Source organism: Pagrus major, chromosome 11, assembly GCF_040436345.1.
Source record: "Pagrus major chromosome 11, Pma_NU_1.0".
Classification (NCBI taxonomy): domain Eukaryota; kingdom Metazoa; phylum Chordata; class Actinopteri; order Spariformes; family Sparidae; genus Pagrus; species Pagrus major.
The window spans coordinates 7,481,381-7,502,026 of NC_133225.1; the positions used below are offsets into that span (position 1 = coordinate 7,481,381).

Below are 20,646 nucleotides of genomic sequence, written 5' to 3' on the forward strand. Positions count from 1 at the left end.
TTTACCATGGCTCTATTTTAGGTCCTATTTACAAAATACAATATTCTTTATCTTGCTGCTGACTTTGCTGATTAACACTGATGACATGCAGACATTGTTTTTCCTTACAAAGGAGCATGACACAGTAAATTTTTCCAATTATCAATAATCTTTATGCATGTAACTATAACATTAATTTTATTTTTGGTAGTTAACATATTTACCTGTCTCATTCCATGTAAATGATCTTAATGTATTTTTAAATGTATCTGTAAAGCACTTTAGTCAAAACTTTTCAACCTCCTGTAATGCTTCTCTCCATGTCCCTGAGGCAGATACCAGCATTTTCTGTTAACTGACACTGGTGTTATTTACAGAACAAAAATATGTATGTGTGTTTACCATGGCTCTGGGCCTGTGCTCGTCCTCCTGGCTGTCGTGGTGTCTGCGGTGGCTAAGGCTCTTGTGTTCAGGCCTGGGCAACTCAGTCCCGCTCAACATCTGCACTCGCAACCAGTGGTAAACCATCTCTGCACTTCCCTCACAGTCTGCAAGGCTCACCTGGGCTGTACCCTGCAGGAACACACAGAAAATGTCAGCATTTTAATTTAGATAATGGCAGATCAGTGATGTCCAACATGAAGAATAAAGTATTATTTAAAAATAAACAAAATCAGTGCTGCTGTATCACTCATTATCATCATCAGTGCGATTATTACAATCTCTATGGAGCTTCTCAGCCTTTCAGACCCACCAGTAGCTCCTCCTGAGCCTGCGGTCCCAGCGAGCAGACGGACAGCTGCAGAGCACACACCGCCAGGGCGTTTGCAGGGACAGGAATGCAGAAGCCTTCGTTGAAACTCATTTGGGACTGTGGCTCCAACGCTGTACAACAGTAAAACACACAGGCCCTGCCGGCATCCAGTGGAATCAAGTGCACCTTCACGTACCTGGAAATGAACGCAACAGCGTAAGATTTCTATTAATTAAAAACAACAACTATTTAGCTATGATTTTGGAGATTTAGTAAAATGATCATCATCAATTTAAACTTCATGTCAAGCATCAGATATTGATGCTATAAACATGCTGTCCATGCAGCTGCCCTACACTAAAAAAATATTATTTTTATTATTTCTATTTACGAATTTATAAATGTATGGTTTTTATGTTTACAGATAAGCAGGCTGGACCACATGTGCCTGCATCTGGACAACCAAAATATTTTGCTTTTTACAATAATGAAAAACTTTTTGGGAAAAACTTGCTAATTAAATGTCAAAATCTTTACTCAAATGAACATGTGTAATTTCTTCATCAGGCTTTATCACAAACATATGTCCAAATAATAAGCTCGATCAGAGTTTAAAAGTGGTTCACAAATTTCTCAAAATCCTCATTAGTCACCAAAAACTATCATTACCCACCCCATCAAATAAAAATAGCTCAGTTTGGTGGGAAACTCCCAAATCTGACAAGTGTTCAGAAGTTGTTTCACCTTTCGACAGACAAACAGGATAACTGCTTCCCTTTGTTTCCAGTCTTTGTGCTAAGCTAAGCTAACCATCTCCCTACTTCATCCTGACCATACAGACATGAGAGTGGTACCAGTTTTCCAATCTAACTCTTAACAAGAAGTCAAATAAGCATACTGCCAAAAATGTCAAACTATTGCTTTAATCGTACTCACACTTTGTAGCCGTCTCTCACAGTGGACCTGTTCAAATTCTTGAGCTGCAACAGATGTAGCCGGAGAGACTGTGAACTGGACTCCCACCTGTAAAGATGAAAGTAGAATATGGAGTTGGACACTAACTAATAACTAGGCCACCCACATACAGTCTACACTGACAGTTTACTCACAGCAGTCCCAGCTGGATCTGGGTGGGCTCGCTCACAGAGGTCAGCTCTTTCATGTAGGACATCTCGTCGGACTCCTCTGCCCTGTTGGAGGAACGACAAAAAAATAAATAACAAACGTGGTATTCCTCTTTCATTGGAGACAAAATGAAGATAGTCCTGCGATGTCACATGACATATTTGTGGACTTGCTAATAGCTTTTGGCTATTTTAAGTAATTGACCAGACAAGATGACATTTATTAATTTCTAAGATTTAAAAGATTGATTTTCATTGCTTGCATGGCACTTAATGGCACTTGAACAAGACAATATCATTCCCACAACAGTCCTAGTTTTAAGTGCCATGTATTTTGGGTGTTGCAGTTGCCTCCTCTGTCACTAGGAGGTGCAGTTGCTCCAGACAGCTGGATGTTCATGTGACGGTGGACCTCTTCTCACCTTCTGCCCCAGGCCTCGAACACTCCGCTGTCAGTGGCCAGAGCATCCTCAGACACGCCTGCAGACACTCTCCTGGCCCTCCTGCCACTCCTGTTGCCGCTGTTTCCCCTCAGAGTCACTCCTATGGAGGAAAACACACCCAGTTAGATGTCAGGTACTCTTCATTCTTTGGGACAAGGCTCAGATGTTTTACACTTGCCTGTGGAGGTGAAAGCCCCCGGAGCCCCGCTCTCTCTGTGACTCTTGCTGTCCAGTTGATGCACAGCGGCTGGGCCCACCGCGTCCTCCCCACTCAACATGGCGCTGTGTGACAGGGTTTGAGACTGCGCCCGCAGCCCCTCTAACAGGCCACGACCCGCCTGCTCCATGTACTCCTCCGTCATCTGGGTGAGAGGGCAGTCCTGAGGGGCGGAGTGGTAGGGTGTGTCCATGGGAGAGCTGGGGGGCGACAGGGAGGAGAGCGAGGATCGGGAGGAGAGGGAGGCCAGGGACTGCGGGGTGTCGTGGGAGCGTTTGGTTTTGCTCTGGGTCAGGGGATCAGGAGTATACATGGAGCAGTCTCTGGACACAGTCTCAGGTTGCAGCAGGTAGCGTAGGTGGGGGTCGAGCGGCTCCCCAGCCCCGTCGTGGCGCTCATACTGGGGGACGCCGTAAATGTCACTGAAACTGATGGAGCTGAGGGAGCCTCGGCTGGACGCCAGCGAGCCCCGACTAGAGGCGAGAGAGCCACGGCTGCTGCTGGACGACACCGTCAGAGAACTGGCCGACAGGCTGGAGACACAGAGGACAGAGACGTGTGAGAGAAGACACAGAGGTGCACTGAGGAACAACTGCAATAGTGATAGACCTGAACAATCATTGAACAATCATTGGGGCCAAATTCAGCAATAGCCACTCAATACTGAATAATATGAATCTAGAAAGTAATTACTAACCAAACTCAAGTTAAGTTCCTCAAAAGTATTTCAAACACTAGTTAATCTAAAGTTTGACATCAAAATGTAATTTTTTCCTGCAAATGTGAATCAGTTCCAAATATCACTTATCAGTCTCCTTGATTACTAATCATCTGTATGCATAACAGCCCTGAGGAAACCATATTGGTCAATCCCTAAACGGAAAGCTTTTAAAAGTGAGTGTGTGCTGCACCTCTTCAGCTGGGAGTGAAGGTAGGTGGTGATACGTGTCGCCTCCTCCAGCTGCCTCAGCAGAACGTTCCTCTTCTCCTGCTGCAGGATCCTGACATTAAATGCAGAAGAAGTTCAGTTAAGTTTAGCCAGTTAAATGAGTCCGAGTCATTTTTAGCGAAAGGGTTATACTGCCGTCTTGTGTCTTTATTCTACTGTAAAATCCAGCAGACAGCAGGTCCACATCAGAAAGCACACCATCTTAAAGGGTTAACTGGGCTATGACGGCAGCTTTATTACCCCTCCAATCACAGGAGCATGACACTAAGACTAATAGATAACCTCACAGTGAACACACAATGACACATTTTACATAAAATGAAGAGTCATTTGCCCTTGATAAGAATTTGCATGAGCTGTGTGCTAAACGTTGTAATGCACTGTTTTAACTGTACAAGAAATAAACATAGTAAACATAACAAACTACAATTTAACCAAATGTCATGACATGAGCAGCAGTCAGAAATCAAGCATCTATATATATGTTATAGCATCCATACTGAGCGATTTTCAGTGTTACCAAATCAGATACTCAAAACCTAAAGAAGTAGAAAAAGAAGAAACAGAAGAAGAAAAAAAAGAAAAAAGAAATAGAAGAAAAGGAAAAAGAAAAAGAGCAGAATATTTTTTTTTAAATTTGAAGAAAAAGTAAAAAAGAACAAAAAGAAAAAAGAAGAAAAAGAAGAAAAGAAAAAATTTGAAGAAAAAGTAAAAAAGAAAAAGAAGAAGACAACAAGAAGAAAAAGACAGAAAAGAAAAAAGAAAAAGATAGAAAAAGAAGAAAGAGAAGAAAAAGGAGCAGAAGATTTTTTTTTTAAAAATTGAAGAAAAAGTAAAAAAGAACAAAAAGGAGCAGAAAAAGAAAAAAATGAAAAAGAAGAAAAAAGAAGAAAAAGAAAAAGAAAAAGAAGAAGAAGAAATCTGCTTAGAGTCACCTCAGAGTGGACTGTGGTTACATCGTATCAATATAGCACGGTGACTGAATACATAGAACATGTGCATGCAATGATTAATCCATGTTATAAAAAGAGAAACCAACTGGTTTCTATATTCAAGCTGCACACATGTCAGAAACATTATGAAGCTGTGTTTGTGGTGGTGGAGGTGATGGAGGGAGATCTCTGTCTGACTGACAGGACCAACCAAAAAGACCATGTCAGTAGCAAACAAACCCTTGTCATATATGTCATGGAGTCATCATTTGTCTGTCTGTCAGTGTACTAACATGCAGTAAAATGCCTTTATGATACCTGATGTGATGCTGATGTTGTTAGCCTGCAATCTTGTTCACAAGTGATTGATTGTTCTGCACAGCTCATTAATCAAAGGCTAAAAAATCAAGAGCAGCAATTCATTTAAAGGGCATTTGATTGTGAGTGTTATCTATCTCATGACTCTTACTATGTTATTGCCAAGTTTAAACTTGCGCAAACAGATAAATGAAAGCACTGTGTATGTGTGTGTCACGTGGCTAATTATTATTTTATGTATTTTTTCATGCATTTTATTTCTAAAATGGATTCACATTGGTAAACATGACCCTCATGACATTTATACTCATAAAAAAAAACAGTAAAAAATGTGTTATCTAGAAGTCCAGTGTGCAGGTGCTAAAATCCTAAACCCTGACATCTCTCTCACCTCTGATTGGCTCCCTGGCTCTGGGAGCTGTGGGCCCTCTGCACCTCCTCCTCCAGCCTGGAGCGCTCCTCCTCCAGCTGCAGCAGCGTCTCTGAAGAGTGCTGCTGCTTGCTGACCAGGATGATCTCCTGCAGGAGGGCCTCCTTCTCACGCAGGAGCTGCATGAAGTCCCGGTCACGGTCCGCCTCGGCCCGCCCCGACCAGCTCTCACTGTCCAGCTGTGCTAGCTGGTGCTGTATACTCTGCACCCTGAGAGGACAGCAAGGAAGAAGAACAATGTAGTTCAAAATGCATATTTTGAATTTTCTCTCTCTTTCTCTCTCTCTGGCACTGGGTAAACCACGGGTACAGCTGACACATCAGCGGCGCTAACTGAAAACACATGTTTACATTAGCTGTTGGAGCAAAATGTGCCTGGCAACACAAACATCAAAAATGAAAAATCATCACCCTCATTCTCCTCACAGCCCTCTCTCTCAGCTCAGATCACACACTTCACTATATCATCCATCATTTTCAACACATGCACAATGTCTTGTTTTTTCATTGTCACAAAGGCGTAATGAACCGTTAAGTACTCAGAATAATATGATAGGATATTATCACAATATAATAGCCAGTATTTAGTCAGTTGGACATTCAGCTATCAAAAATCAGTGTAACTGGTTATGAACAAACACTGACAAGGTAAAATTAATATTATAAGTAGGAACTCTTCATTTACTGTATTTAATAATTCCACTACAACATATTTTCTCTCTTATAGAACTGCATGGAATGAATTATGCAGTTTTGTATGTACAACGATATGTAAGCTGCCATTCAGAGGCTAAAGAAAAACAACTAAATCTTAAGTCTGAAGCACAAGATTTGTTAAAAAATCTGGATAATGGCAATACGCATTTCCCTCATTATAAATCCAACAATGTATTGCTATAGGTTACATGCACGATCTCATATCACTGTGTTGGTGTCGCATAACTCAGAACATTAACACATCTCCACCCCCTTCTGCATGTGTGCGACAGTCGTGTGTAATTTTCAATTAGTTTTAAGTTTTATATTTACTGCTGAGGAACAAAATATAGATTCCAACCTGCCCAAGATAATTTTTGGTTGTTTTAATGTAGTATGGTTGCTTATCTTCGGTCAAAAACGATCTTTGTTTTCTTAAATGAATATTGTCTACCACTTTATAAGTAAAGTGTAAACTGTCAAGAAAATAAAATAAAATCTGCAGATTCCATTTGGGTCTGATAATCAGTAAATAGCAGAGCAATATATTTGAAATGGGATACGGGATATAATCCTGGTCTCCTGATTCTGGCACTTATCGCATTCAATCAGAACAGCTTGCTCCAGATGCAGACTGGACAGACAGACTTTTTGCTCAGTTGAAATGAGGGTCTGGGGCCAACATGAATTATGATGTTCTGGCAACAACAGCAACACAGTGATATCAGATCCACGGTATGTTTCACAGGCCAAAGAATCACAAAGTCATGTCATGTCTTTGTGTCCAACCTCTAATAAGTACATACTGAAGATTGATACATAAAAAATACACTGACATGCTGTATCTACTACTATACTCTTCATAAGATTTTCATTGATGGTCTAACAATAATTTGTTGTCAAAGTATCATTTGACATTCCAGAAATGTCAAATGATAACTTACTTTCTCAAAAGAAATTAGGATTTTAGATAAAGCTGTACATAATTTTGGGTTTATGTTGCAACACTAGATGAGTCGAAGGCAAAACGCACACCACTTTCTTTTTTAATGGTGCAAAGAATCAAATCCCAAAAAACTCAATTCCAATGAAATTAGTATTTCCTGCACACACTTGTGTCCACGTCCACGTTTCTGTCACCAAGACCTTTCTCAAGACAAAGAATGTGCACAGGACATACTATTTTTCGTTGGAATTATGTTGCAACACTTAATATAATAAAATTTGACGACTACTTAATATAAACAATATTTGTATGAGTGTTTGCTGAGTTAATGTGAGCTGCAGTGTTAAGTGCAGCCTCTGTGTACTCTGCACAAGTGTTTACAGCAATATGGCAGAATCAGCTCAATGTAAGACCACATAATCTGAGCCAAGCAGACATTTGATGCTGCGACTATAATGACAGCATTCAGCGTAGTCATTTTTTTGCTGAGCCATTACTGCTGCATCAGCCAGTGGTCTTACAGGTGTGTGTCAGCCACACATTTATTCAGACAGAGTTAAGTGGGATCTGAGAGAGCGAGTCCTCTCTCTCCTCTGATGAAATGACTGTGTTTATGTATGCTGGATTTCAGACAGGGTGACTCAGTGACAGAGCATGCAAGTTTCCACAGGTCTCTCCTCTCACTCACTCTCTCTCCCTCCCTCCCTGATGTCAGGGCTCTTGAATCTTGTAAAAAAAAAAAAGCGTGCATGGAGCCAGCGTAATAACACTGCCACTCTTGCTGCTGCAGCTATCATCCCAGCTGGAACATACACTGTCCAACCAGGAGAGTGTCAATCATTCAAACTTCATGTCATACCAGTGTTGAATTCATAAACTCTCCTCATCAAAATTACCAGAACCTCAGGCTTCTTTCAATGTTGATTTTGACAGTGTATAATTTCGCCTGCGCTATAGGGTCAGCTGGGATATATTTAACCAAACAGTGTGTATATTAAACCACCTTGTGGAGGAGCAGGGTGGACACCGAGGCAGGCGGTGGGCAGCGCTCTATCTGGCTGTGCACACAAAGGCAGCACACAGTCAGCAGCAGCGTGGCCAGGGAAGAATGTGACCACCCAGCTCATTCCGCTGGCCAGACATCGCTCAGCAGCCACGGCCACCGGGCGCAAATACTATTCATAACACGCCCTCCCACTGGACTACGAGCAGGCCCCGAGGAACGAGAGGGGGCTGACAGGGCCTGTGAGTCAGTGCTGCATGCCGGTGTGTCATAGTACTATGGCTGATAAACAACAAAACAGACAGACACACTTACTTTTTCTTGGCTTCCTCATATTGCCAGTTGACTTTCACTTTGTCCACTAAATGCGAGGAATCTTGGGAACCATACTGAAAAAAAGAAGAAACATAGAAAGATTTAAAGTGCCTTTAAACCACAGCAGTTTACATCACAAATAGCAGTTGCGACATGGCTTACAGGATAGTCATTTCAGACGTATGAGGGGAGTGTAGGGAGCTTCCTGCAGCTGATGTAGTCATCATTGTGGCAGCTGATAAAACTTTCAGGGCAGGGCATCTACCCTATATGCCACAACTTGAGACCTGTATTTTTAGCCTAGTTTTATGTACTTACTTTTGGAAAAATAGCCATTACAAGTATACCAAATTAGCTACTGTATATATGTCCTGTTTGCAATGTCCCCATAGATGTTCAGACAACCAGCATTGGATTAATCTGATGCTGAAGGAAACTTAAAAATGTGATGATTCTTAGGCAAGTTCTGTAGTTATAAGGAGCGTCCTGGAAGAGGAATTATGGATGTTTACATGAAGAAATGTGGGTCACACTGCATTAGAGCTGCAACAATTAATCGATTAGTTTCCAACTATTACATTTACTGGCGTAATTTTCTAAGAAAAAAAGTCAAAATTCTTCTTTAAACATGAATATGTTCTGGTGTCTTCACTCCTCTATGACAGTGAACTGAATATTTTTGCATTGTGGACAAAACAATACATTTGAGGACGTCATCTTGGGCTTTGGGAAACACTGATCATCATTGTTGACGACAATGGTGACATTCCCCGCACCAAACAACTAATCGATTAATCAAGAAAATAACTGACAGGTAAAACAACAATGGCAATAATTGTGAGTTGCAGCCCTAAACTGAACTTATATGACTCGGAGAATGAGTACATCACGCCTCACGTCTCTCCCTCACAGAGCGGAAACCTTTGTTTTCGGGGGAGACAGGGAGGAGTAGCAGCGTCACCTACCTCTCCCATGATGTCAGTCTGACAGCCAGTGTCACAGTACTGCTGCAGATTGCAGGAGTCACCCGCGGTTCCAGTGCTGTTCGCCACCTCGCTGGCCGAGTCGCCGATAGACAAGCTGCTTTGGAAGTTCACCGTCAGCTTAGCCAGGCTCTGTGGGATGAAATAGTGATTACTGACAAAGGAATCATCTGTATAATAATAATAATAATAATAATAATAATAATAATAATAATAATAATAATAACAATAATAATATAATAATGTAACCTGAAGTTCTTGTAAAAAACAAAAAAATGCCTCTGTTCCTCATTTTGAAACCATTATAACATTTTAAGTGTGTCATTTGGCTTCGGTATGTGTTCATAAATAAACTATGACATGGTCAGGAAATGCCTCTGCAAATGTGGCCCGACAATCTGACTGAATCACCGTCTATTATTCATAACACACTCCTTACTCCGTTACATTTTTTTTGCTTTGCTGACAAAATCAGTGATGTGGTCTGTGATTCACATGTCTGGAAATGTGTTTTATTAAGAGACAATGATGAGAAGCAGCAGATCAGACAGTAGAGGTTAATAGACACTAGAGGTCAGCAAAGAATATCCCAACAACAATCATTTCAGAAGTGAAGCGCAGATAGCAGGATGTGGAGGGAATCTTTACCTGGATGAGGTCCTGCCTCTCCTTCTCGCCTGTGCTGATGGCCTTCTTGATGCTCCGCAGCTCGTTGAAGATGGCTTGAGCCTCGTCCAGCTTGTAATTCGTCTGACTGCAGGACATCTTCCTGTCGATCCTGTGACACAAACGCACACGTTAAGATGTCTTCCTTGAGCTGTCTCGTCTTTCTCACAGTGTTTCACAATGCTTACAAGTCTAATTTAATCTATGGGCTCACAGACAAATTATCAATGGTTAATGAAATTTGTGATTTCTTAGAATAGACGTTGCACAAGACTGGATTGAGATCCTAAAACGACTCATACATGAGTTTAATCAAGCGATATTATGGAACTGATTTTCTGTACGTCCATGAGAATACTTTATGTCCCAACTTTGTGTAATTGAGCATATAAACAGGCTGACTTGCTGTATTTTAGGCTTTTTTACCCATTATTCTCATCCAGGCCAAGATCTACAGAGCCTCAAATCTGACATACTGAAGAAAAACTAAATACACTGACTGATAATATTGTTAGTTAAATCGTTTAAATAGAAAAGTTACAAGAATTATAACAGCTGATCATCGGTAGAAACATTTATTCTTTAACTGACGATAACATTTATTGATATATTTTTGATTTGTCTGATTACTTTTACTACATTTCAGGCTGGCTACATCATTAGTATCTTTTAAATCTTCCAGAAAGCATGTATGAATGACGTTACTAGGTTTTATCATTCCTTTCTTCCCAAGATGTTGTCCTTTTATTGTGTTTTTAGCTTCCTTTTAAAACTGATGCTCTACATTTGTGTTGTTTTTAACTGCTGTTTTTCTTCCTTTTTACTTTCCTTTTCTGTGAAGCACCTTGTTTAGAAAAGTGCTATATAAATAAAGTTTATTATTAATATTATTGCATTATTACATTTGTTCATTTTTGGGCTCAGTATTAGAATCAGTATTAGAACTGAATAATTTGGCTTTAATTAGGAATTCAATTCATTTGTGTTAAACTTGACTACAACAGCAATGTGCTAAAAAGTATTAGCATATCCAAACATTACTATCTTTCTGGTATGTTTAGGAACAGTTCGGACAGATCTTTATGATTCTACCTTTAAGATGAATAGTCTTTGAATTATATTAATATGACATGAGGTTAAGTTAGTTTTTTTTTTATTGTAGTATCTGTTAAAAACTGCTTTGTTGAAATGTTTTTTACATAATCCAAATCATTCTTAATTTTCTCAGTAAAGGATAAGAGAAAAAAAGATGCTGTTGCATAAAAAACAAAACAAAAAAGCCTACTTAGACACGACATCGGAAAGCTAAAATGTGCCTGATGGGCATCATTACACAATATAATTCACTATTTACTCATTTATTTATCTAGCAACAGGGTGGGCGTGTGGTCAGTTATGAAATACTAACACTATATGTGACAGGCCAGTGAAAATACTAATTGCTGTTTCCACATGCTAAGATAATGTTTTAGTCTTTCAAGTGTTGCTTTGGAGGAGAAATCTCCCCTACAAGAGTCAAGACCATCGGAAAATTAAGATATATTGAGAGACTATTTCATTAATCATTCTGTAGATTAACAAAAACAGATCTCATGATGAACATGACCAATCTGCTCTCCTGCTTTGAAGTGACTGGTCTTGTACTCTTGAGTGTGGGTATGAGGAGGGGGGATTGGTTGGTCCTGTTGGTTGGGGAGCAGGAGGGAGTGCGGCACGGTGCCTCCTCCATCACTGGGCCTGGCACGTGGCCCCCGCTCTCACCGCAGCCCGCTTCCTTCACTCTCCTTCAACAGCAGGTACTGTTCATCCACCCGACCCTGCCTCTTCCTCCCAAAACAAGCTCTGCTTTGTTCCCCCCACCCCATTGGCACTGCCTGGGAGTTTATATGCTTAGCAAAAAAAAAAAAAAAAAAAAACCCTACCCACCCCTCAGTGCCTGCCTGTATTGAACCCCCCACCCTGTGTATATACTGTAAAGAAGCAAATATGCACACATTTTCTTTGCAAGCAACAGGTTTAGGTTGATTAAGTCAATAAAAACACCAGTTCAGATGTTGGTTACTGATACGGAGTTAAATAAACAAGTGTAGCGTTTGAAAATTTGAGAAGATTATCAAGATAAGGTGGACTACAGATGAGCAGAAAAGATTCTTGTCCAAAGAGATAAACACCGAACTCCAACTCCTGAATTCTTTCAGGGGAGCAGTGATGATTAAGGAGGGGGCAGCTCTACGTTAGTTTGCTTTATCTGATGCGACATGAGCACGGAGAACAATTAGCTTTATTGCAGACAACAGCTGAGATTGGAAAAACAACAGCCGTAGGGTCCCTCCTGGCCTCAACCCCTACTGGGTAAAAACCATCCCAGAAGAAACAATAGGACGCGTGCACACACTGACAAACAAAGGCACAAACAGACATGCGAGTACGTATACACGCAAGTAAAAGAAAAACACTCAAGGGGAGGATGCGTCCATGTTTTCTGCAAGCTGTGTATTCTCCTGGCTATTCTGGGAATCACTCGAGTTGTGTATTATCTAAGAGATAAGGGACTCTTTGCCAGGACTCAGGAAGTGCAAAGGAATTTGCTGCCAGATATCTCTGTGTTTTTGAAACTTGCTCTCGGGCCCACACCTCCCCTCCCCTCCCCTCTCCATGGAGCAACTTCCTCTCCAGGCTGAGCCTTGGCTCCCTGCACTCCACTGGTGCATCCTCTTCCTGAGGTGGAGTCCCCTTTTCCATCAAAAACTCCCTCCATTTGCCTTTTCTCAAACGCTCTCTCTTCTTTTTTTTTCCCTGTGAGAGGTGGAGCTTCTAATTCTAACATGAAATTTGGAGCTGCTCAGAAATGTTTCCAGCACAAAAGACACTATGTGTATGTGTTTAAATACCAAAATAAACTGAAAGAAAATAGGAAACTACCTCTAAAACACAAGCTAGAGAAAAGTATCTCCTCATTATTCCTTTAAAATCAAATTTTCTATATGGGTCAAAGGGTTTTATGGCTCCACATCTTTGAAATCTCACCATTTACCATGTAGATGAACTAAATAATGTCAAATAATGTAATTAAACTGTACCTCTACATGTGAAACATGTTTCTAAACCACATCAAATAGTTAGTATGACCACAAGGAGACATGTGGAAAGGAAAAGAGAGAGGGAACTGAAAAGGAGAGTTTGTGTTAATAGAAGATAGAGGAGGGAATAAAAAAGGAAAAAGGCTGCTGGGTGGGGAGCAGCAGGGGCCGAGTGTTGTAGGAAGGAGAAGGGTGGCCGTGGGAGGAAGGGTGGGCCTGGGACATAGAGGCAGAGGAACACTCACTCCTGCAGGGTCTCCACTCCCATTTCCTTATACTGCAGCTCCTGCTTCACCTGGGCCAGCTCCTGCTTCAGTCTGGAGAGCTGCGGACACAAGGTTAACATGGCTCAACATGGCTCAACAATGGGCTTCTCTCACCACCACCCGCCAAAACTGCTTAGTCATGACTGTTCACATACACGAACGCTCCGCTATGTTTATAGAGAGACATCTACACACACACACAGTGGTTCATGTCGTGAGGGTGTCCAATTGGGGTTTCGTTTTGGAAAAATAAGAAAAATCTGCGACTTTATTTTGTATTAATTCAATGTTGTTGTATATCGACATTAAAAGGGCACTCCAACGGTTTAACATGTCACATTCTGTTCTCATCAGTTTGAAAAAATAATCCTGATGATGTCTCAGCTTGGGTGATAAAATTTGAAGCCTGCTTTACAAACTGGGGATGTCGAGTTTGAGAGATATGAACAATTACCAGGGAATGTCTGAAAAAAGATGCCGCTGAATTGCATTATGGGAAATGTAGGACCAAGTGTTTGTGGGTTTTGACCCAAACTACAGACAAAAAGTTAGGATATCTCAGCATCTGCTGCTTTAAAACTACGGTCTTTTGAGTTTTCTCTCATCTCATGCATACCAGCAAAAACTTTATTAAACATCATCTTGTTGTTAAATTTAATTTAGCATATAATTGATATATTTTAATGTACTGTATATCACTATCAGTAAATCAGGAACAAGACTAATTGTCTGCAGCCATGCTAGCAGCTCTGTGAGGCCGTTTTAAGTAACGTTTACAATGGTCACCATCGTAGTTTGGCATTTGCTAATTGCTAATTAGCACTTTACACAAAGTGCAGCAGAGACCGATGATGATGATGTAATTAATTTTACAGGTGTTTGCTCATAAATTGACTTTTCATTTAGTGAAATTATCATGCCAAGAGGATCAAAGTTATTACAATTCATCCTCTGGGGACCATGAACGTCATATTGATTTCAACCAGCAATAATATTTACCATGTCCATACTGACATTTACAGGAATAAAAATGATGAGCAGTGATTTTTATTAACACGTGACTGGCTATAAATCACGTCGACGAAGCACTTGGCTTCACTGGTTACTTCACATTATAAATGTGTAATTTGTTGGTGAACAAGTCAATAATGAAACATGTACTGAACAACTTGTCATCATCAGATAATGAGGGACAACTGTAACATACATCTCCTACAATCCTCAAAAACACATCTGTCTTTGAAGCTTTTCATCTAACAAAATAATTAGATTGTTATCCGTAATTGTGGTTTCTATAGTAACATTAGAATAAAGTCCTACTCATCTTTTCAGTATAAAATCACCCTGAACCAAGAAACACCCTAACTCATGTGACTGATCTCAGAGAAATGTCCGACTTGGCAGTGTGAGTCAGTGACCTAGCCTCTGCCTGACCCTTTGATGATGATCTCATCCTCATCCTTTTGAGGCCCCGGGCCAGAGCCACAGTATCCTGTAGGGGCCACACCCCAGCCCCCTTTTCTACCCAAAAGGGCCCCTCGCTGCAGCCCATTGTTCTCCTCCGATAATGACTTACCCGCTCTCTTCTACAAGCTATTTCCACTTTGATTTGGTCGGGGTCGTATTTCGTGTTTGAGGATGAGCCGGAGAGCGCTGTGAAGACATAAAAACAAAGGACAGAGAGGGGGGGGGGGTCAGCAGTTAGTTGATAGTGATGATTTTTAAGTTCACTAGTAAGAGCTGAAGGGGGATCAAGTGTCGTCTCCCAGCCTTTGTTCTCTGTGGTCGCCCCCTGGACGCTTTGTGTCTGACAGCTGGCTGGAGTCTGAGGGTAAACTGGGTAGAGGTGGATAAAAGGGAGGGTGGGATGAACCAGGAATGGGGATTTGGAAGATATTCTATAGATCTGCCCCCCACCAGCTCCTGAAGGGACATCAACCGTATAGCAACACCTGGCCAGATAATTAGGTCAGCTAAGGTCAGGTTTTTGGTTGTCATGGAGCCTTCCAGTTCACACATCTCTCATCCTTTACTTCTCTCTTTCCTAATATTGTTTTGATTATGAAACACAGCTGGACATTAGTGTGTATCTTACTGCTGGTTATGGAGCGGTTGTCCTCAGAGAGCTCATGGAAGAGCAACATTTCCTGCTGAGCCAGCTCCAGACGCTGCTGCTTGACCAGGTACATCTCCTTCTTGGCTTTGAGGGCCTCCTGGGCCACCACAAGGTACTCCTTCAGCATGCGTTCCTGCTCCTGCCGCCATTGAGTCCGCGGGTTCTCAATCTGGGTGGTCTCTGAAACCAGGACACAACACAGGTGTCACGTAAGCAAATAATCCGATAAAGATGAGAGATATTATAAATCACAGAAGCGAGCTCTGTGTTCATGTTTTTATTTTTATTCACACCTTTTTTTTTTTTTTTTTGTTATTTTAAGTGCTTGGAAGAAAGTGGGGGAGTACTCACTGTTGATGTGGTCGATGTAGTAAACTCCCACTTGCTGGTCATAAACTTCCTCCCACCCGAGAGGCAGTTCATCTCCAACACAGTCGGCAAACGTCAGCGGTTTGGTGATCCTGAAATGATTTAAAATCTATTTAGTGCAACAGTGACCCCAAGGAATGCACTTGTGCAATTTAATATCAGCCCATGCAATAATGACCTCGCCAATATCTATGTTAACTGGATTTCACATTGCCTTACAGAAATCTGATCTTGGACATTAAGTAATTTTCCCTGTTTGCATTAAGTGGCCCACAGGGTGCTGCGCTCCATTTATCATGTTTATGAAAGGTGTTTCGGCGTTAATCGAGGGGAAAGAAGCAGAAAGTCAACATTTGTTCAAAGGAATATTCCCTCTTTCCGCAGCCTGACCCTCAGCATTAAAACTGAATCTTGACTTGCACCAGATCAGTTGACCAGAGTAGTAGCACTGATCACCATCTAAGTTTTGAGATGCTAATCACCATCATGGAAGAGGAATCCTGTCAAAATTTAACAATTATCCAGAGTGATCATTTTAAAATCTGCCACATTAGGACTGTTTGGTTGCAAGATATAGTCCCTGTAAACAGCTTTTGTTTCACAGCACAAATACAAATAATGAAGGAAGTTTTAAAGTGTGTAATGCATGTAAATAATGTTAATGTATTTCTACAATGGACTTAAATTATTTGTGTTTGATTTATCAGAGAAAGCGCATCAATATTATCATGGCAGACCTTTATTTGGCTTGAAACTATTTGTTCTTATGTTGGTGATTGTCAGATTTACAAGCTGGTGACTTTTATGAGGTTACAGAGGTGTTCAGTTCAGTGCTTCTTGGGCAGGGAGCAGATCAGTCCAGGTGGTCAGCGGTTAAAAAAATAACAGTCTCAAGCGTTCAGTCTAGGTCAATTTTTACTTGCCCCTACAGAAATGGTTTTGTTTATTAACAGTAATAAAAGAACAGCAAAGACTAAAGTTTTCCATTTTTTCTTGAGTGCCTGATGGATACAGGGCATGTGCAACTCTCAAGAGAGACTCCTGAGCATCTTCCATCACCAGCTTCGGAAAAAAACAATATATTCCATTTTTACTACTACTACTACTACTACTACTACTACTACTACTACTACTACTTTATTTCTTTTACTACTTGCCCAGTTGGGTAAGCGAGTTTTTATTGTTGATCTATTTCTTTATTTGAAAAGAAATTTGCTGTGCTATTCAGGTTATGTTAATGAAACATTTCTTGAAAACTCTGTCGAAGTGTAATGATTTATTATGTGTGTGGATATGTGCCCCATCAGCACACACACACACATAAACATTGTGGCAGGCTCTAACAGGGCAAAGCTAATGACATCAGGCTGATACACACTAACTCCACTAATCTACACATATCAGCGAGTTGTGAACCAGTGGGTCTGATGACAGCAGCACATACAGTAACTGTCTGATTACCATCAATCAGCGAGGACAAAAGGGGGTCCAGTGGCACTGACCTCCTTCCACCACAGTATGCTCACAATGCAGACAGTGCATGAGGCCTGATTCTGCGGCGAGGTATGCACACGGCGAAGGGACGGTAGCTGAGGCATTCTGCACCACATTCCTCAGGAGACAGAGGCAGCAGTTCTCCTCTGTGCACACAGGCACGCAGGACTAACTCACTGCACTAGATCTTAACTTCACTTTGGTTGCAGCAGTGACTTGGTTTTCAGGCAAAACACCACCAACGCTGAATGAAATACAGGCTGATGATTTGTATTAGTAGGAAAAACAGAGGTGCTCCCGCTTTCTCAAAACGTTTAATAAAGCATTTATTATGTGGCAAACCAGAAATAAATAAAACAAATTGGCTCAGCTATCATTTCACCAATACCAGTAGCAGTGTGCTAAATCCATTCTTGTGTGCCAAACTAGTCACTAGGTATTAACCATGCATATGTGTGACATGGTGACATAGTGTGATGTCACAATGAAACGGAATTAAAGGCTGGACTACTGACGAGGCGTTTCAAGAGCAGTGATTTCTGTGGGAGAGAGGAGCTTCTGCTGGTGCGGACTTTCACCTTTTTAACTTTAAAGACCTTTTAAATGCAGAAGAACATACAGTATATAAAACACCAAAGGAAAGGGAAAAAGCGTAATAGGTCTTCTTGTACTATCAATATCAGTATCGGCTCTGAAACAAACAAATAAGTCACTCCCTCCTTCAAATACCTTGTTGTGTCCAACCAAGAGGCCTGAAGCTATTCACTATTTTACAAAAAAAACCCTTGTCCTTATAAATTCCCTAAAAAGCTCAGAGAACTTCCTGGAACAGACTGGTTTTATGCTTCTTTCTTAACTTCTTACTCTTCTCCCGACACCTCAGATTTATCCTTCTGACCCCCTTGGGCTCAGACAAGCACTTATAAGTGCCACAAAAGAGTCCCACAAAATCCCAATAATTACTGTCTAGACAAGCAGCCATGTCTTCAATAACTACACATACACTGTAGTGGGTAGCTTGGTGACGGTGTGTAAAAAGGATTCTCATGAGCCTTGTGCATGCAGCCAGACACAAGGACAAAGCAAACACAAGCACACTCCCCACCTGCTCCTGCTTCAAGTGTTTGTTAAAGGTAAACAAATGCCGAGACACTAACTGCACTTGTAAATACTTAAAAAACACTCAAACCGGGCAGAAAGAACGAATGAAGGAGGAACCACGAAGAGAAGGATGAGAAGCATCACAATAATATAAAGCGTATCAAATCAGTATTTTTGATATGTTTTGATCATTAAAGGGGTTGTAAAAACAGGGGACGGATGGGAGGCAACGTGACGTAAGAGAGAGTCAAGTCCTGAACTACCCTCTGACCTCCTCACAGAGAGAGAGAGACTGAAAAGAAAACATGTCCTCTCACAGATCTGAATCTGAATATCTGAATGTTTGGTTTGTTACGCAGTCTTGTGACAGCAGCCTCTGTTTTTCCAAGTCATGTCTTGGGTCTTGGGAGCCTCTAACCACCGCAGCACAGCACACTTACAGAGGAGAGGAGCGGCGCGATGACAGACGTTTAGAGGAAGACTCAGCCAAAAAAGTCGTAAAACTAGCTGTGCCTGGTCTATGAGAAAACTTTGAACTGCATGAAATCTGCACTCTGTAGCAAACTATGACACATCTTTACGGTCATTTGCATCAATCAGCTTTTCCCCCAGACAGGCTGGCTGTGAGAGAGAAATAACTGTGTCATTATTCTGCTGTCAGGCTGACACAGTGACCCTGGGTAAACCCCTGTTTGCTGACACTGTCAGTCAGTCAACAACATGGATTACCCAACAGAGTTTAATGCAGGTCTGGCACTGCTCTGCTCAGGTACGTCAGGCAAAGCACTGATTTATATAATAGGTATATTACTATAGATGATCACAGAGCTCTTATAGGATAATTGTAACTTAACAGCAGGTTCTGGTAGTGACTATTATTGCCCGTCTTTGGTCAAGACTGAAATGCTTCAACAACCATTGGATGGGTTGTCATGTAATTTTTCGCAGACACTCATGGTCCCCAGAAGATGAATCCTACAGACTTTGGTGATCCTCTGACTTTTCCTCTCGTACCATCAGCGGATTAATATTTCTAGTTTTTAGTAAAATATCTTAACAGTTACAGTGTTAAATGCTAATTGGGTCAGTGGGCCAGAAATCTACTTGGCTAAAGTTTTGGCTAAATTTCTACTTGCCCCTCTACAAATCATTTTATTTATTAGCTGTTATCAATCAACAACAAATTTAACTGTCATGTTTAATCTTTAAGTAAACGAATCTGAACATTAATACTGTGTCATACATGCGAAGCAATGACGCCACCAAACCAAACTCCTGCATCCAGGAACATTGAAATGTCACTTGCACTGTGCTTGATCGTTGTTGCGAATGTGCAACTCTCAGGGATGAGAAGGAAGCGAGACTATTTAGCCATTAGCATCATAAACTCCCGAAAAAAACAATTTATTTAATACCTAGATCTACTTGCTGAATACGGCATTTTACTTGCCCCAGACAATCCTCACTGTTGAGTCCTGAACTTTTGAATGGACTGGCACAAAATTGGATGAAATTTGGTATTCATGTTCCAGTCATGATGAATTGTAATAACTTTGATCGTGTGATGTTTCATCTTACGCCATCATCAAGTAATCGTGTCTGTGACTTTGGTTTTAATGCCTGCCGAACTAATGACACTCACATAATTAAACTATATGTTGTCTATAGTGCTAATTAGCAAATGATAGCATGCTACTGTAACACAGCTCTTAAGATGGTGATCATTGGAAAACATTATACCTGCTAGCAACAGCATGGTACCATTGTCACCATTAGCATTTCACTTTACAACCTTACCCAAAAATGAACACCAGAGATAATGTTCACTGCACTTATGGACTTATTGATAAGTGTCTCAAGCAGCTGTCACTCTGTTTATGAATAGAGAAACCAAGAAGATGATTATTAATAATGGCCAAACTTTGTTGCAAAATTGTACACATTCTCGGGGATCCTCTTTCAATCCGAGCGGAAACAGAAAATGAGACAGATATCTGAAATAGAAAAAAGAACGACTGACAGAATGACAAGCATGTTCAGCTGTGGTGGAATGAAATGCTGCTCGCCTCTCACAACAGCAAAAATATATTTAGTTGTCAAAGACATTTGCTAATTCTAGAATAATCTGTGCCATCCTGGGTCATCCCAGAGGATATTTCTATCTGTAGCAGCTTGCCTTTGCCTGGCGACGGGCTGCTGCATGGGAAAGGCATGTGAAACTGGAGTCTGGGCCACTGGACCTCGTCTGGTCATCCCAAGCTGCTCCTCAACCTTTTGTTTCTCTGCTACAACAATGTGCAAATTAAGACATGCCAAACAGTGGACAAAACATGAAGTTCCTTGTAAGATTTTATTAGGGAGCAAAAAGCCTCTTATTCAACACTTTTGAACTTTTAGCTTGACAACATACAGCCTTGTTTTCATACAGCCATCGTCTCTCGAACAGTTTACTCAGTTCATATTAA

At 41.0% G+C, this 20,646-nt stretch overlaps 1 protein-coding gene across 2 annotated transcripts in view; it reads right to left on the reverse strand.

The window, feature by feature from the left end:
- wwc3 (WWC family member 3) overlaps positions 1 to 20,646 on the reverse strand; it is a 33,709-nt gene that overhangs the window by 6,018 nt on the left and 7,045 nt on the right. For both annotated transcript variants that reach the window (XM_073476634.1, XM_073476635.1), the window contains exons 2-16: positions 15,569 to 15,678; positions 15,197 to 15,397; positions 14,678 to 14,754; positions 13,081 to 13,160; positions 9,738 to 9,867; positions 9,072 to 9,221; positions 8,107 to 8,180; positions 5,108 to 5,356; positions 3,429 to 3,518; positions 2,479 to 3,050; positions 2,280 to 2,400; positions 1,843 to 1,923; positions 1,670 to 1,756; positions 734 to 929; positions 382 to 552 (exon numbers count right to left, since the gene is read on the reverse strand). In XM_073476634.1, coding sequence (XP_073332735.1) covers positions 382 to 552; positions 734 to 929; positions 1,670 to 1,756; positions 1,843 to 1,923; positions 2,280 to 2,400; positions 2,479 to 3,050; positions 3,429 to 3,518; positions 5,108 to 5,356; positions 8,107 to 8,180; positions 9,072 to 9,221; positions 9,738 to 9,867; positions 13,081 to 13,160; positions 14,678 to 14,754; positions 15,197 to 15,397; positions 15,569 to 15,678 — 2,389 coding nt within the window. The remainder of the gene's footprint in view (positions 1 to 381; positions 553 to 733; positions 930 to 1,669; positions 1,757 to 1,842; positions 1,924 to 2,279; positions 2,401 to 2,478; positions 3,051 to 3,428; positions 3,519 to 5,107; positions 5,357 to 8,106; positions 8,181 to 9,071; positions 9,222 to 9,737; positions 9,868 to 13,080; positions 13,161 to 14,677; positions 14,755 to 15,196; positions 15,398 to 15,568; positions 15,679 to 20,646) is intronic.